This window comes from Stegodyphus dumicola, chromosome 6 (genome assembly GCF_044657685.1).
Source record: "Stegodyphus dumicola isolate Sdum_Otavi_A_Nest chromosome 6, ASM4465768v1".
NCBI lineage: Eukaryota > Metazoa > Arthropoda > Arachnida > Araneae > Eresidae > Stegodyphus > Stegodyphus dumicola.
In genome coordinates, this window is record NC_140773.1 from 225,097,425 (window position 1) to 225,116,775 (window position 19,351).

General features: G+C 31.8%; 1 protein-coding gene across 2 annotated transcripts in view; it reads right to left on the reverse strand.

Annotated features, from left to right (window-relative positions):
* LOC118187541 (F-box/WD repeat-containing protein 7-like) overlaps positions 1-19,351 on the reverse strand; it is a 45,074-nt gene that overhangs the window by 11,925 nt on the left and 13,798 nt on the right. For both annotated transcript variants that reach the window (XM_035357783.2, XM_035357784.2), the window contains exons 5-9: positions 15,214-15,348; positions 12,571-12,864; positions 10,898-11,011; positions 6,034-6,215; positions 1,268-1,493 (exon numbers count right to left, since the gene is read on the reverse strand). In XM_035357783.2, the coding sequence (XP_035213674.1) occupies positions 1,268-1,493; positions 6,034-6,215; positions 10,898-11,011; positions 12,571-12,864; positions 15,214-15,348 (951 nt within the window). The remainder of the gene's footprint in view (positions 1-1,267; positions 1,494-6,033; positions 6,216-10,897; positions 11,012-12,570; positions 12,865-15,213; positions 15,349-19,351) is intronic.

Here is a 19,351-nt window from a genome sequence, read left to right on the forward strand (position 1 = left end):
TTCTTGAGTCTTCAGAAGAAACACATGAAAAGAAAATAGATATAAAGAGAAAAAAAGTGTCAAGTACAGACGTGCAATGGAAACAAATCTCAAGAATATTGTGCATCATGTTCCAAAGTTGTGTGCGGAAAATGCACTGGAAAAATTGTTAAAAATTATTTTTGTATCAACTGCATTAATTTTTAATTCATATGTGTAATCTCTAATATTTTAAACATTAAATAGAACTGAAATGAAATGATTTACATATTCCATTCAGCTACACCTATAATGATATAACTGAAACATCAGAGAACATTTCTCATTTCTGCATTTACAGAGTGAATCATCCTCCGAGTAAGTACATAGAAAATATTATTTAAATTGTGTTTTATTTTAGTTAACATTAGTTTTAATTTGCGAAACCATTTATTTGAAATCAATTCTTATATCAAATAACTGAGTTAGAGTAATTGTAGTATGATCCAATTGATCGCCATGTGCTAAAAGTCAATAAATTATCAAGTGATATTAAATATAAACTATGAAATACATATAAAGTATGTACTTGTGCCAATGTATGGCATTTAAAATTGTTTTTCCATAGTTATTTCAGTACTTTTATCAAAGGGTTAAAATGACCCCTTACTGCCGTTCTAGTGTTAAATTATGATTTATTTTATAGAATGCAAAGGTAAAACATATATACTAATGAAAATATTTGCATAATATAATATTGTGCATATCAATTTTGAACCACTGTCGAAAGTTTTCAATAGAAACTAAATTTTCAGATTTATCACTATCTGCAGAGGAATCTGAGAAATTCTCATCAGTTTTGCTGTAACTATCTTCAATATACTTGAAATCAGAGTCAGAACCACTATCAGTGTCGGAAATATCGTCAGGAATATATCACTCGCGAAACGCTTCCTGCCAGACATCTTTGAGCTCTTCTACATTACGTAATTTTGTATATTAGGTAGAAATGTGGAAAACTAATGCCAACTGTTAGCCCACATCTAAATAAACAATTAAACATCACAGAAAAGCCGAAAGGAAACCTTGATCGGGGAAAGAGAAGGTTGCACAGTTAAATAGAAGGCAAAAATTCATCCCCGCGGAAATCGCATGTTGCACAAATTTTGCTATTTCTACGTTGCCCGTGGAAATCGCGGGATGCGCAGGGAGAGGATTAACTATGACAATATATGTAAATTCAAAATTAAGGCATATAAGAAAGGCATGAAATTTTTTTAGCATTAGAAAATCAATCAAAAAAACATACCTGTAAAGAATACACTCTGTTAGTATGGCCTTGTAGAGTATGGATACATTCTTCTCTTTCAGGATTCCAAACTTTAACCATATAGTCATAAGCCCCGCTAACTACTAATTTACCATTATACTGAACACATCTTACAGCTGCAACATGGCCTATTAAAACATGCAAGCATTTTCCAGTATCAACATCCCACACTCTAAGAGTAGCATCTCTGGATCCACTCACAACTCTAAAAAAAATCAAGAAATGCCAAATACATTACACCATTCCTTTGTTGTACCTTTATATTTCAAATATTTAATTTGAACTCACATTTATAAGCAGTTAATTTCTGCGTAAATATTTATCAAATTTGAAAGTAAGAATTACGACACAAAAGAATATTTTTTTAAGAATATTTAATTTGCAACTGAATTTTAATAATTTTGCTTAAAAAATACATAATTACTATAATTTCTATTTAGTGAAACATACACAATACATTCATTTTGTAAAAGAACCTTAAAGCTTAGTGCAAAAATTACTTTTAAAATAAATAATAATACATATTTGTATCTTAATATTTATATCATGTATTCTTCAGATAATTTTTTATACAAGATTATGATTTTAATGTTAGGAAATGAACTATGTGCATATAAAACATTCTTTTAAGAATTTCCAAACTGAAATATAATCAGTTCAGATTTTCAAAAGCTATATAAAAAAGCGGTATATTTAAATTTCATGATTCTGAAGAGGGTCAAGGAAACTTGCTGATTCTAATATTCTTTTCATAATGATTAGGCAAGATTCATATTATGCGATTATGTCCAAATAGTTTAATTAAATATCAAAATATACGTTCTTCCCCAACTCTTAATCACATGCTCAATCTTAGCTTTGACATTGTCAGTGTTCCGTTAATAATCAGAATCAGATCTGCGGAGTCGGTAGGAAAAATGATTCCCTCATATATATATATATATATACACATGGGTTATAGCTTATTTTTTTAATATAAAAGAAGTAATAGATGCTACAGAAAAAAAATATTGATGACACAGCAATTTATTGATATTATTTAGCATTTATTATGAACTGGAAAAACTGGCATCAGTTATTTCTAAGAAACAGTTCGGCAAGATATTCTTTGTTGGAGGGCCATAGATCTGATTTGATACTTATAGTCATTATTATTATTATAAGTCACTATAAGTGACTTACACTCATAAGTTTATCAAACTCTTCTCAGTTCCGTTGAAAGACAAGTCTTTCCACACTAACTTGAGTAGGAGGAAGAGCTGTTACTGTTAGGGCTACTTCTTTTAACTTTTCAGAATAGATTTTTATAAGTTCTAAAAGAGGTGTCTTGCAAGCAAAATCATATTTCTCTGTTTCTTCAAAGGCTGTGTAGAAATCTTGTTTGTATTTTTTCATTTTTATATCTAAAGGCTCTTGGTTCTTTATTTTCATTCACTTTGCCTCAGCCTTTTCAATATTACCCAAAAACATTTCTCGAAATCTAATTCATGACTGGAAGAGGATGATAGAGACTCAATTGCAATGTCTGCAGTTTGACTGTCCTGATTCAAATTCTCGAACTGTTCTGAGAATAATTTCATTCTTTATGAAAGTTCATAGATGGCTTTCTTTGCCTTTTTAATTTGTTTGTCATCCAAGAAAATTCCGTGTTTCGGATCTCCATATATTGAACCCAAGAAGATCTCATTGTCTAGCAAACTAGTTTCTCTTTTCTTCATTGAAGAAATGATTCCTTCTGCAATAAACCCTCCATTTCAGAAAGAACAAACATCCCATTCTCACCTTCTGTCAATTCTTCAGATTGCAGCTTTTTTGTGGCTATATATGCTATAGAAAGAAGAGTTCCCAATTCTGCAAGATCATTCCACAGTCTTTCTGTTAATGAAACATTAGGGTTATTTACATCTCCTAAAAAAGTTCTAAATTCTAACAACCTCTTTACCATCAAATATGTACTTCCTTATTGCACTGCGTGATCGATAATTGCTCCTTTTCCCTCTTGCTTCCTAAGAATGGCATCAATTTTGGGAGTTCTTGCTGCTTACCTAAATTTCCAGTGAGATTTGTAACTAAATGAATCAGTTTAATCACTAATGTCAAATATCACATCTATCCTCCTCCCTTACATTTATTTATTAATATGTCAATAAAATAGAAAATAACTATTTATTAATGTATAAAGTCCATAAATTAAAAAAAATAACTCAGCTTGTCATTAATTTTTTCAATTTAATTTCAAATTCAAATTGTCCAACAAAAACTTGAGTCGGAGTCAACCCATTTTTAGCAATTCCAGCTCCGACTCCTTTTACCCCAATATCTGCCCGACTCCTATTCCGACTCCACAGCCCTGATCAGAATTTGTTAAATAATGAAATAGAAACTATTTGCATTTTTCAGAATTAAGAAATATTGACAAACAGTCAAGAATGTTTTAAATTCCCATTTCATTAAATTACATATCACTAAAAAAATGTTCTGGAATAGCAACAATGAAAAGTGAAACAAACAGTAAAAATTAAGAGCAAGATACTATTTTGAAAGCAATTATTACATTTACAACAGCCCAACAATATACAAGGTCCGGCTACTAATTTCCAGAACTGATGTAACTGTAGAACGAAAAGTCGGAAGATGGCACTAATGATTGCATATTGAAAAGCGTTTTCTTGAGCATGTGCAGTGAAATTGGCGCCATTCTGAAGTAAGTGGTTCTCGTGGAAAGGCGCATTAAAACGTAGCTCTTAAATTCCTACTGTCGAAGTGAAAATGGAGCAAAGAATTAACGTTAAATTTGCTTCAAATTGGGCAAGACAGCTGCGGAAACCTACGAAATGTTAAAACAAGTTTACAGCGAGGAAGCATTATCCCACTCAAGAACTTTTTAATGGTTTAAACGCTTTCGGGGAGGGCGCAAAAGTGTCGAAGATGATCCACACACAGGTCGGCCGCAGCCCGTACGCACGCCGGAAGCAATTGAAAAAGTTCGCGATATGGTGAAATGTGATCGTCGATTGTCTATCTGAGTACTCGCCAATGAATTCAACATGGACAAACAGACGGTTCGGCGAATTTTGATGCAAGACCTAAGCAAACACAAGATTTATTCCAGATTCGTTCCTCACCATTTAAGGGACGAACAAAAGCAATTGACACTGGACGCATGTGGCGAACTTATCGACAATGCTGATGTTGACCCTGCATTCCTGGATGGGATAGTCACGGGAGACGAGTCTTGGTGTTATCAATATGACCCTGAAACCAAGTGTCAAAGCTCCAAATGGCGGTCTCCATGTTCACCAAGGCAGAAAAAATTTTGATTTGAAAAGTCCAAAATCAAGGTCATGTTAACTGCTTTCTTCGACTGCGATGGACTCATTCATCATGAATTTCTTCCTCCTAACATGACTATCAATAGACATTTATACACAGAAGTTCTTGACCGACTTCGAAAAAGAATTCATAGAGTGAGGCCTCATTTTCAACAAAATGGGAGTTGGCTGCTGCTACATGACAATGCCCATCCACACACTGCGTTACCTGTAAGGCGATTCTTAGCCCAGCATGGTGTCATTGAAATACTCACCATACTCACCAGACCTAGCACCCGCAGACCTTTTTCCTGTTTCCTAAGCTGAAAAATTCGCTGAAGGGAACAAGATTTCAGGATGTCGAAGCCATCCAGAAAACTGTAACATCACTATTAAACAGTATTCCAAAAGAGGATCACTATTAAACAGTATTCCAAAACTTCTTTCCGAAATTTGTACAGCCGAGCACAGACGTGCATTACAGCAGGAGGGGATTACTCTGAATCATATTAAATGGCTATGTGTTTAACCTTTTTTTCTTCCGAGTTATTCCACAAGTCCTGGAAATTAATAGCCGGACCTTGTATTTATTGTTGGTAAAAGGAACTAACAAAAACTTTGCCAGGATCCAAAAAAATTGATAAAACTGTCACAAGCTGGAACAATTATACGAGACGTTTGCACTGACCAAAATAGAGAAAAAATTCAAATCATCAGATAGCAGATCATTGCCAGTTAATCTGCTGCCAAACGTAATTTTTGATTAATATGCAAATACAACAAAAATAATAATGCATAATCACAATTTTATTAATGCAAATTAAATGCCATTTAATAGACAATGTTCCCAACTGATAAAATGAAATAAAAAATTGATTACTTTTAAAATTTTTATCACATATTTATTTTAATTATTGATCAGACCTGATTTTAAAAATAATTTATTTTACAAGAAAAGAATATTATTTATTATAAACATACGTATAGGACTCATCTGGTTTTTAAGTTTCTTGATACGAAAACAAGTAAAATAATTAAATTTTTTAAAATGCATGCTAATTATTAAATTCAAATTGGCTAGATTTAAGGTATGCAATAAAAATTAGGGTATTCTTAAATGAAAACAAATCCTTTTGCTGGGATTCGAACCCCGAACCATCAGTATTCAACAACTTTTCTGCTCGGCTGCTGATGGGCTAAATTTTGTCTGGAGAGAAGGCATTCTTTTACAAGAAGCAAAAATTTAAAAATAAATGAATACATTTTTTACAATTAATGTTACAACTAAAAAATGTCCTTTATCATTTAACAATATTTTCCCATCCAAATTTCACACATCTCATTAATGCAAATTCCAAAAATAAAACACAAGCTATCAAAATAACATTTAAGAAGGAAAAATTTAAGCAATACGTAATCTAATACTATACTCACTTGTTTTCGTGAAGGTGCATACAACGCACAGTGGAGGTGTGACCATATAAGGTGTGTATACACTGACCAGTATCAGCATTCCATACTTTTAATGTTCTATCAGTAGATCCACTTATGATGATATTGAGCCACATTTGGGAAGACCAAACACCACCAGTATGACCTACCAATGTCCTTAAGCACTAAATAAATAAATAAAAAATTATCAGAAAACATTTGAATTTTTAACCATGACAGTCTTTCTAAATTCTTACATACTTTGCAAACATTGCACATATATAACTACACATCTTCTAAAATAACTTTATGATTAGTATAACTGGCTGTTCCCCCCTGTCATATATTTAGCAACCACATATGATTTTCTACTAACAGATATTTATTGGTCACCTGTAACCTTGGTGGCCTAATGAAAAGCTAGCCCACTTCTGGCAATAATACAAAATGGACAACTTTCTGATGGGATGTGCATAGAGGGAGTAACTAAAAAGGCAATATAAAGCCTGGATACTGCTTTATTGAATCATACCGAGACATCAGACTGACAGCCAGAGACTACAAGCTTTTCCAAAACATATGATATGAGTATTGAAGGCATGGTAGATTTTCAAGGCATTATATATTTAAATATATTTTTATACATTTTAAAGGAAATCAAGATTATCTGAAACTCTTAAAAAAATTCAAAAGAAAGGGAGGACTGAAAGAAAGTAATTTAAATAAGATAGAAAATTAGCCTCCCCGAAAAAAGGTGGGCCCCTTTTTTTTATTCAACAATAAAGTGATAGGTTACACAGTTCCCTACTGAGTACAATTTATACATTTACTTTTTTTTTTTAAATTTTACAGTGTTACTCTATTATGAATTGATTATCAGTTCTGCATTCTAATATTTATACGAATACAACAAATAAGTACAATTTAGCTTGAGTATGCAACCTGCTGAGCATAAGGTTTTCATTAATTTAAAGAATATATCAATGCAATAATTTATTTAAGAGGGGCAAATGCTGAGCATAAGGTTTTCATTAATTTAAAGAATATATCAATGCAATAATTTATTTAAGAGGGGCAAATGATCAGAGTCAGGCGTACTTCAATTACAATATAACTGATTTGACTGAATTACGATGTAATTGCAATTACTTATACTAGTAATTATAATGCAATTATAACTGCAATTTGCAACCACAATTAAAGCACTACATTGCAGGCAATTGCAATCAACTCAATTACACTGTAATTATATTACAAATTGTACAATTATAACAATTGTAATTGCAGATAATTCAGTAAATGTAAACATAACTGCACGATTTTCAATTACAATAAATTCTAGGTTCATTTATAATTATACTGTACATGCATATTAACTAGAATTACAATGTAATTGAATTGCAGTTAAATTTGTTAGTACTCATAGTTTATTACATCATGAAGAAGACACATCATTTTTACTTTTGATATAAAGTATTCTTCCTGAAAAATAAAATTTCCGGATACAATCATGCCACTGAAATTGATGGACAAAGTAAATAATTCATAAGCAGCTTTTGGGAAGTGCTGTTAGTGTGCAAAATACAAGATCTTAATTAAGCTTTCATGCACCCTTGCGTGTAACAGTTTCTCAGATCAATTTCATCCACAGAGCCCAAGATTTTTAATTTATCTTTAAGCAAAATTTAAGCTATTTTTTATTGGCTTAACAAAGTTGATGACTCACTTTAATTATTGTTAAAACTACAAGTTTGCGTACCTTCATATTTGAAAGTTCTCCACATAAGACATCCTTACCGCTATATGCTTTGCTACACTTAAATAAACCATCAACACATAATTTTGCTTAGCAAATAAACATGTATTTATTTTCCTGCAAAACTTTTAACTATTTAATGCAAATTTACTTTATATTACAGTTAGTCATAGTTAATACCATTAACTAGAAGTTGCAGTTTACACATTATTTAAGCAGGATGGTCTTGGAGAGAAAAGAATGCCTTCCCCCCCCCCCTGCTGGCAATTATCTAAAAACTTTTTCTTAACAATATTATGCTTGTTTATTTCTATCTGAAGCTATGACAACAAGCTCAGAGAGACACATTAATCTTTAAGAAAAATAATGTGTTTTAACTATTTCTTGGCAATATGTGTTATATTTGATAAAGGCTTATTTCATAGTTAATATCATTACTGCAAGTTGGACTTTACTCAATAATTAAGCAGCATGATCTCAGATGGAACATAAAGCAATTTTTCTTCCATTTAAAATCCAACAACAGCTGAGTTAAAAAAGATCGCTAACGTTGTTAGTCTGAACTTCATTTAAATTTTGGCGAACAAGCTGGCTGGATAGGCCTTTTCATGGTTTTTCCAAAGTAATGTGAATACTGCCCAGTTGCCCTTAGAAATACTACCACAAAAGTATCTCTCTCCTTAAGCAGATAACCTTTGTGTGCTTTGCCATAACCCATACAATCTAACCTCCTTGAGAAGTCATCAGACACTCAACAAAATTATGCTTGTTTATAGTACCAGGAGCTCTGGAAAATAGATCATACTAGTACAATTACTCGTAAATATTTTTTAAACTATTTATTGAAAATATGTATTGTATTTAATTATAAACTAATTCACAATGAATACCATTACTGAAAATTTGAGCACACATAGCAATTAAGCAGAATGATATGGAGTCATATTTCTGTCAGCTAAAATAGAAAAAAGGAATTCAAACAGGAAGACTAAATGAAGTTTTTGCGATTAATTTTCTGTGTAATATATATATACATACATATATAAAAGATCAGTTCCCTTAACAAATCCTCCACAAAGGCATCTCTTTCCATAGAAATACAGTCTTTGTTTACTTCTCCCCATCAAGTAATTCAAATCCACATTTATTTAACGAATTATTACATTTATTCTGTTCTATATGAAACTGGCAAAATCAGTTCCTGTAAATGCATTCCGCTTTAACTACATTTCTTTTACATTTTACTGAAAATATGTGTAGTATTTAACAAAGAATTGATGAAAAATTTATGCTGGTGTTACACGCTGTAGTAATGCAGAAATTAAGCAGAACGATTTCAGATGGAATATACTAATAATTTTCTTATATATGATTATTCCTTTGTACAAGGGCCATCCAGGAAGTAGATTACGTTTCCGTCTGTGTCCGCTAGGGGCGGGGCTAGCGCGGCCATCTTGGGGTCAGAGCGTTGCGCAGCTCAGTCTGCATCTAGCCGTGCTAGTGAGAGGTTCGTGCTGTGCTCCGTTCAGATACTGTGACGGTTTGAAATGTCTGCGTTAATTGAAAATCCCGCAAGCTGCGAGGTGTGCTCAGTAATAAGGTTTCTGACTGCAAAAAACTGTAAACCGATAGAAATCTATTGGCAGCTTCGTGAAGTGTATGGGGACAACATTATCACTGAAGGTGGAGTGCGTCAGTGGGTCATAAGGTTTCAAAATGGCCGAACCAATGTTCACGACGAAGATCGAAGTGGGAGACCCAGCATAGTGACCGCCGAACTTCTCGAAAAAGTCGATGCTAAAGTCCGTGAAAATCGAAATTTCACAATAACGGAACTTTCTTTGAGTTTTCCACAAATTTCGCGAAGTTTGTTGCACGAAATCATCAGCGAAAAGCTTGGTTACCACAATTTTTGTGCAAGATGGATTCCAAAAATCTTGACAGAGGACCACAAAAATCAGCGAATGGCTGCAGCGTTGAACTTTTTGGACGCTTACCATAAGGATGGTGACTCTTTACTCGATCGCATCGTTACTGGTGACGAAACATGGGTGAAACATGTGAACTGTGAAACGAAATTGCAATCAATGCAGTGGGGGCATACAAGTTCTCCCCAAAAACCCAAGAAATGCATGCAAACAATGTCGGCAAGGAAGATGATGGCGACTGTTTTTTGGGACAGAAAAGGTGTAATTTTGGTGGACTTCCTGGAAAGAGGCACTATAATAAACTCTCAAAGGTATTGCCAAACTCTCCAAAAACTCAGAAGAGCAATTCAAAACAAGCGCAGAGGAATGTTGAGCTCTAAGATCTTGTTGATTCACGACAACGCCCGGCCCCACACGGCAAATGTCACTCGTAAGGTTCTTGAATCTTTTAAGTGGGAGTTGTTTCCTCATCCGCCGTACAGTCCCGACCTGGCACCGAGCGACTTCCACCTATTCCCAGCAATGAAGAAGTGGCTGGCTATGCAGCGTTTTGATGACGACGCACAGCTGCAAGAAGAGGTAACGAAGTGGTTGAAGGCGCAGGCGGCCGAATTTTTCGACGAAGGAATTTCCAAGCTCGTACATCGCTACGATAAATGCCTTAATTTGTATGGTGACTATGTAGAAAAGTAGTATTTGAGTGTGGCTTTCATCTGTATATAATAAAATTTGTTTCCTATACTTTGTTTATTTTTTTATTCCAAAACGTAATCTACTTTCTGGATAGCCCTCGTATTATTATTAAAAGCTTGTCATCCAAAATGATGAAACATTCCAGATACAGTGTCATTTATTGTAGTTCTCAATTATGATCATGATTTCTCTACACTATGCAACTGAAATTATCAGGGGCAGTTACTTTCTGAATTATACAACTATAATTACCTGTTGCATTCCAATTATATGGTTATTAGAACCACAATCACAGTTACATTGTAATTATAATCAGATTATACAATTTTTTGTAATTACAATTGCAATTACATTGTTATCATTTTCTACCCTTCAAACATTTGACCATCTGACTCTTTTTTTACTCACATTTTTATAGTTAAGGAGGAATTTGATAACATACAAATCAATTTTTGTTAAGCATATACTGATTTATAAAAACAAGTACTACCTTTCCTGTAGTTGCAGACCACACTTTAAGAGTATTATCATCAGAGCCACTGACTATTCTGTTTCCAGAAAACTGAAGACATGTAATCACATGATCATCATGACCTTTGAGAACCTACGAATAAAAAGTACACTAAAATTCAAACGAATGATTCTTCCTGTAATGGTAATAAAATTTAATTAATATGATGAATTAAAGCTTATATTAATAATTCAAACATAATCACAACTTATATTAATTCAAACATAATTGTTATAGGAAAAAACATTTTAAACTGTTAAGCATAAAATTAGATTACTCTAAATATTTGTACAGCAAACATTGCTTATCGTTTCATATTATAGCAAAGAAATATACAGATACTAAACAATTTCAATATGCATAAATTTTCTGAGACTCAAAATTAAAATTTTGTTAATACTACTATGATTGAATATGTTGTTAACAATCTATACTGCACAGCAGTGTTAATTTTTCTTATCAGTTATTATATCGTGTATATGAAAAACATCAGACACTTTTACCAGAATATTATGGGAAGCTACCATTAGAACTTAACTACTGATCTATTAATGTTACAAATACATTAAAAGAAACCAATAAAATAAATGCTATTTAATACATATACTTAACATGAAGATTGTTCATATTTATACAAATGAAACCTCATATATAATATAAATGAGGATTTCTTAATGCATGGTACTCATACTCTAAAGGAATGTGAAAACGAGTTACTTGTATTCTTTAATGAGTTTTTTTATTATATTTTTGTAATTTGAGCTAAGGACATTAATAACACACTTCTTAGGTACGAAGAGATACAGAGAACAGTAGATGCACAGAAAGTTAACAACAACTTTGCAACTAAATACATGGACATCAATTTAGCTTACTTGTTTTTGGATGTAGCATGACTGGAAAACAGACAGTGAAAAAAATCACTAAAAAGATAGATTTCAACTTTTGTGTATGGTTTGACAGTCTCAGTTATCTTTATTCTAGTCTATGCAGTACTGGTCTTCTTGCCATGCTATAACATTTTCAGTAATGAGAGAATGGTAATTTGACTGCCTCTTGTGGCTTATCAGTAGCTGAATGGATAAGACAGCTAGGAAAAATCTGAATCTCAGAAAACAGGTTAGCTACATGAACATTCCCCCATTTATAATCCAAATATGAACTTTTCCTCCTTCAGATAGATACCTTTACACAAATAACCCTTGTGTATTTAATATTAAAACAGATAAATTTTTAACAAATGTTAAAAAGTACCAGGCGACTGGAAAATAATATCTTGCATAGTACACTTTTCCACACTACCTTCTTTTTCAAATTATCTCTTTTAGCTGTATTTTGCCCTTTCAGTTATCCTTCTGTATTTTACAGGTTTTCTTTAAATACTTTTAGGTTAAAATAACATGCCGAACAATGATTAATTTAGAAGTCAAACAACAAAAATCAGCTTTATATTTGCAAATTTTCCAAGACTAGTTTTGATGTTCGGTAGTATAACCATCAAAACTATTCCCAAAAAATTTGCAAATATAAGGCCGATTTTTGTTTTTTGACTTCTAAATTACTTTATTTTTTTATGCTACTTATGTCAAGTTAACACTTAAGTCAAATCTAAAGTGTGAAATAAAAATTAAAAAAAAAAAAAAAAAACTCACTTTAGGCAGTTTTATAGGATTACACCGCCAATTCATTTCAATATTGTGCTGACGCATATATGCTGCCTTCCACGGGCTAGGAATTATTTGACTTGAATTGACAGTATTATTGGCACTAATATTGCATCGAGAACGTCGTCTACTGAGGACTTCACGTACATCGTTTATTCCTTCTTCACGACACTTCTCTCGCCACAAAAGATTATCTTCGGCTAAGACTCTCCAATATCGACATGTTTGAGCAGCTTTTAATAAATCTTTAGGTTCCAAAAAGGACAAAACATACAAAGCCAGCTGCAAGAGAAATTAATTTATCAATTTAAATGAAATGCAAAACTTCAGATTTAGATTTTCATGTCTAACATTTAAATCTAAAACTTATTTTCAACACAAAAATTAATTTGTGGTTTTATTAATTATTCATTGAAAAGTATTTTTCTAATTTTGGTAACATATACACAATAAAAGGGATAAATTTTATATTACATACAATAAACATATTTCCCCCCTTCAATATTTCAAATAATGATCAGAAAATTCAGTTCTACATTGTGTACACATTTTTTAAATTATAAGAGGGCCAAATAAAAACAAGTAAACAAATTAAAATATTCTTATGTACAGTTCACACTTTTTATTTTGAAATTAACAGGTTTAGGTAATATGAACTTCAAAAGTCCGAGTTATCGATGTAACATGGTGAATATAATGGTAAGATTGCACATACAAATTTTATTTCAAATTTGTAAAATATTTACTTTTATTTTGAAATTAACAGGTTTAGGTAATATGAACTTCAAAAGTCCGAGTTATTGATGTAACATGGTGAATATAATGGTAAGATTGCACATACAAATTTTATTTCAAATTTGTAAAATATTTACTTTTACAGACATTATATGGTGGCATACATTAGCAGTACTTTGGTTTACTGTTTTCATCAGTTACAGACTGCCTCTGCTTGTAACCCATTACCTTTAGATATATGTCTGCAGAAAGTGCCTTCCATTCATCCACCGAAAGTGGCAACAAATCTGGCCAATGAAAAATGGCATTGTGGTTGAGCATACACAAATTCCATTCCTTCCTATACGTAGTCAAAGGAGCTGTGATTAGGGCTCTGTGAAGGTCAGTCCAATTTTTCAGTACTTTTCAGTTTTCGGATCAAGGAAGCACAAACTTTACAGTGCAAAGAAAACATTCTGTCGATACACAAATGTTCGTCCTCCGAACTGCTGCCACAGTAGTGAAAATGCAGAACTGTGTAGAGTATCATGATACAATGTTCTGTTTTCTTTCTCTAAGAACTAAGGATTCCAGGTCTAAAAACAGCTCAATCATTATGTCCCCACTACACTTCGAAACTGACATTAACTAACTCAAATATAAAGTATTCTCCTGTCATGTGTCACACACAGACACACCTATCAGACTGCTAGATCAGACATCACTCCAAAGAAAGAGTTTCTACTGAAACAGCAAACTTTGCATATCTTCAAATGCTTATATTAGGCTTGACCATGCTTATATCAGGCTTGCAAGTGCCAGTAGAAACCTATATTTAACGCCTCCTCATAAACAGAAGAACAGCTCAGGTACTAGAAATACTTTTTTCACAAAGTAATCTGCTGCAATGAAGGCACTACACAATAATGCCATAATTGCAACAACTTAGCTCTTCTGATTTATTCATTTTCTAATGCAGGAGTTCTCAACCAGGGAAGAATTTTATACTTTCAGGAGAGAGGGGATGCAGTCAGCCCAAGTTGAACTACTTCCTAATATGCTGTTAATTATTTAAATCTAAATAAATGTACATGTATTTTTTGAATTTTGGAAAGGGAAGGGGGATGACCTAGCATTGGTAAAAAGGTTGAGAACTTCTAGTCTAATGCAAGGCATATGACCTACTAAAATGACTACCAGTGCTTTTATCTTATTTGATGATACTTCAGATTGCAATAATAACCACACTGATTTCTCAAGAAGGGTGTCTGAATATTTTTAAAAATATATGGTAACATATTTGCTTTTAAAAATATATGGTAACAAAACTCCACAATTATTTTTCTTTTAAAAGTCACGGTAACAAGTACTAAAGAAATATATTTTCAGATATACAAAATATTAATAGTTATGAATGAGATCAGGTCAGAAAATGAAATTTTTCTACCATTTAATACAGCTATAAAATTGCTAAAATATCAAGCTTTGTAAATCCTGAATAAAAAAAAACTGATTTTAATGAAAATGATTAAAAATATATGGTAACATATTTGCTTTTAAAAATATATGGTAACAAAACCTAACCTTGCTAAAATATCAAGCTTTGTAAATCCTGAATAAAAAAAAAACTGATTTTAATGAAAATGATTAAAAATATATGGTAACATATTTGCTTTTAAAAATATATGGTAACAAAACTCCACAATTATTTTTCTTTTAAAAGTCACGGTAACAAGTACTAAAGAAATATATTTTCAGATATACAAAATATTAATAGTTATGAATGAGATCAGGTCAGAAAATGAAATTTTTCTACCATTTAATACAGCTATAAAATTGCTAAAATATCAAGCTTTGTAAATCCTGAATAAAAAAAAAACTGATTTTAAACTGACACTTCATAAACTGTTTACAAACCTCTTTAGGCAAAAGAGATATAAAGTCCCGTTGAAACTGAGGTTCTATAACATTCATCATATGCCGTACTTGAGCCGGTTCACAAATTTCTATTAGTCTGTCTAATGCTGTAAGACGGTCACCACTGCTCCATTCCTTGAATAACGAATAAAAATACACCATCAATAAAGCTAAAAATTTCCTTCTAATTACAGTAAATAATTAAACTATTAACACTGTTAGAAGGAACAAAACATGCTATCCCTGCTTATTTGATAATTAAAAATATTTTAGCAATAAATATTCGGAACAATAAAAATAATTAAAATAAGCACATACAGTTCAGAATTTCATTATTTACTGACACTTTTTTATGCATTTCACCAAGAAGATGCTATGATACTTAGTTCCCATAAGGCACAAGAACAATTCTTAGCCTTTTCTGGATGAGTGTTCCATTCAGCATCACTGGAGAATAAGCTTAGGGGACCAGTAACGCATATGTGCATTTTAAGCTGAACAACTTTTTAAAGAACACTAGATGGCATTCTGTGCCCATCACTCTTGAAATGAACCCAGTTTGAGGATCCTGACCTTCAGTCTGATCACATTCTGCCAGACTTTGATGTCAGTTGTTGTGGGGGAGGAGTGAAAACGTACAGTAAACAAACAGATCATGGTCTTGAACTTGCTATGTGATGTAAACATGCGCATTTCTGATATCCACTTGATTCCTCTTTTTAAAAAATTATCTCATATATTTTTTGCCACTATGTTCGGTCTTTCAAGATTACGATGTGTGGTTCAGCTAATTTAGCGGTGCTTTGGAATATATTTAGTGTACTCACCTTTTTATTTCGGAAATCCTCAACTTCAAATTATTATGGCAAGAAAACGTACAGTAAACAAACAGATCATGGTCTTGAACTCGCTATGTGATGTAAACATGCGCATTTCTGATATCCACTTGATTCCTCTTTTTAAAAAATTATCTCATTTATTTTTTGCCACTATGTTCGGTCTTTCAAGATTACGATGTGTGGTTCAGCTAATTTAGCGCTGCTTAGGAATATATTTAGTGTACTCACCTTTTTATTTCGGAAATCCTCAACTTCAAATTATTATGGCAAGAAAACGTTATTTATCAGAGAAAGGATATACTAGCATGGTAAATAAGCCACTTAGTAACATGGATGAAAGTGATGATTCATTTTCTATTCTAGCAATTCTGATACAGACATTTTGTCAAAGACCGAGCTCAATGAGTGCCTGCTTTCCATTTCCTCTGAAAGACTTTGTTACTTATTCTTGTAAACAGTCTTTCTTGCATTTTTAAAATTAATTTTAAAGTTTATTAATGTATTTTGTTAATTAAAACTTAGGATTAATTTGAATAGTGCTTCTGAAAATTATTTCTCAAAGTAATCAAATTTTTTATATATATTCATGTAAATAAGAAAACTTTATTAATTCTAATTTTAATATGTATAATAGGTTAAGGCAAAATTATGACCTCCTTAAGTTAGGCTTAGAGAAGAGAAACCTCTGTCCTGTGCGACGATTCCTTTAGACTCCCATCCATCCTGAGATAACTTCTTAAACAAAGGTGCACTGCCTCAAAAGGGCTAAGGTGTGATTACAAAATCCACATTAAAGGATCTGGGTTGACTACCATTTATCTAACAGTTAAATAAAGAATTTGAAATGCATGTGGCCAGCAATATAAGTATTTCTGGTTTTACTAAGTAAGGATTAAGATTATTCAATTATGGCAAAGCACACAAGGGCTATCTGCCTAAAGGGACGGATGCCTTTGCGGGACTTTTTAAAGGAAACTGGCTCGTATACACGTTACACATGGGGAAAACCACGAAAACGCCCATGCAGCCAGCCCGTTCGCGGGATTCGAACCTCAGACCGAACTACCAGTGTTCAGCGTCTTTACCGCTCGGCCACTGGTGGGCGTTTTACTAAGTAAATTCATGCAACATAAATTAACATGATAATGTTTAATTGAAAAATCCTATACAGTAAAACATTATAAACATTAAATAAAAATGTACAGATTTTTTCCACTGTGCATTTGCAGTGTTATTTCTCTTTTTCTCTCTTGTGTAAATGAATGAAGAGAATTTTCATACGTTAGAACATATCGATTTTCTATCTTATCTCCAAAAGCAGAGTAATGAAAAGGCACTGCACCTCCACTGAATAATGCAGAGTTTTAAACAGCAAAACTAAAAATCCTGCAATCAAAGCACTGTATATTAATTTACCAGAGAGTAATACAATTGCAATTATCTTCCTTCTCCTAGCATTGATATTTGGAATAGTTATTTTAAATACACGACTAAACCTTGAATTACCAAGAATTACTGTTTAATTTATAAACCTATTCCATGACTGTTTAGCTCAGAACTGCAAACAGCATATTTATATTTTGTTAGTTGTAGACTCGGGAAATTTTTATAGTTACCTCAGACTTTTTTTACAACAAAATTTTAAAATATATTTAAAAAAAAAAGGAGAGGAGAGCATATTAATGGCTAAAAGGCAAATTTTCTTTTCCACTAAAATATTTTTTTAAAGAAATAAAATCTGAAAGAATTCAGAAATTTAATGCCACACCATGGGGATTTTTATATTCTTACTTGAGCACCGAAAGTTACCAATCACTCCTGCTAACACAATTTTATCTTTTCAGCTTTATTATTAAGAAGTGCTTTCTTTGCCCTTAAACCACATGAAATTTAAAAGAGCAAACTAAAAAAATATTTAAAAGCAAAGACTGTCATATACTTTTTTATATTTGCTATATTATTTCTTTAAAAATTAGCCACTTAAGTGGCAGCTGCCTAAAAGAGTTATCATAAAAATGTGTATAATTATTCTCATGCATCTAGCCAGTATCATTTGATTAAAGATTTAATATTTTTAAAGAGACGCCTAACTTAAATGGTTTTTATTTAAAATAATCAGATTAAAAAGTAGAAAAACATTTTTAATAACTGCATTTATTGCTTTCCAATCACTTGATACCCTACTCAATAAGAAAAAATAAATAAATTTGAAAACTGATTATCTTACGCTTTACTGAATGGTAACACATTAATGTGTGAAGATAATAAGCATTTTATTTGAGGCAGTGACAGACAACATATTGTTTTAAAACAGACATATTAGTGGATTAAAATTGAAAGATAAATATCTTACTTTTTGCCAAATGGCAACAGTGTGGCACACTGGAGTTAAAGATTTTTTTTTTTCCTAATAGTGTTACTATTTCTTGCTTTCAAAATCACTGAGTATGTTGAACAAAAATTTTTTAAATTTGCATAAAATATGAAATTAATCAAAAACAAATTTGAAATTCAAAATTTGGGCTTCGAAATGCACATGTTCGTTTGGAGGACAATATTTATTAAAAATTTTATGACTCTAGGTCCCACCACTTTACCACAGTGAAAAACAGCGAGTCATACATAGAGATTCTTCATTATTTAATTTTTTATACATAAAATATGATAACAATTAGTGTTAATAATTTGAAAAGTGATTTGAGCAAAAAAGAATTTCAAGACTAATAGCACATCTGGTGCTAATTTAAACTAACTGAAAATTTTGAGCTAATAAATACTAGTACCATAGGTGTTAATAATAAGAACAAACTATTCCAGTATTAAACTAAGTGAAGGTCATATTTTTTTTAAACACTGAATAGTAGTATTTAATTTTATCCTTCCTTTCCTTTTATTTGAACATAAACAATAAGTTTAAAAGAAAATGAGGCATACACCACAATATGATAATTTTATAAGAGGAAACAGTGGATGAAAATCTCTTGTACAAATAAAATGTGTAACTAGATTTATTCATAGTTTTCCTTGAAAATCTCCGAATACCAGAGAAAAATAATGGAATAATAAACCACCTCTGGAGATTTTTATGCAAAACTAACAAATGAAACTGTGGTATTTTTTCACAGCAGAAAAAAAGTAGTCCTCCCACCAAAAAATAAAAATCTTTCATTTAAGTGGAAGAAATTGAAGAAACTTTTTTTAAAACTTATTTCAAATGTATTTGCATTGTTTCATCTACAGTTTATTACATTCATGTGACAATGTTATATTACTAATGTAAGTATTTTCATTTTTTATAA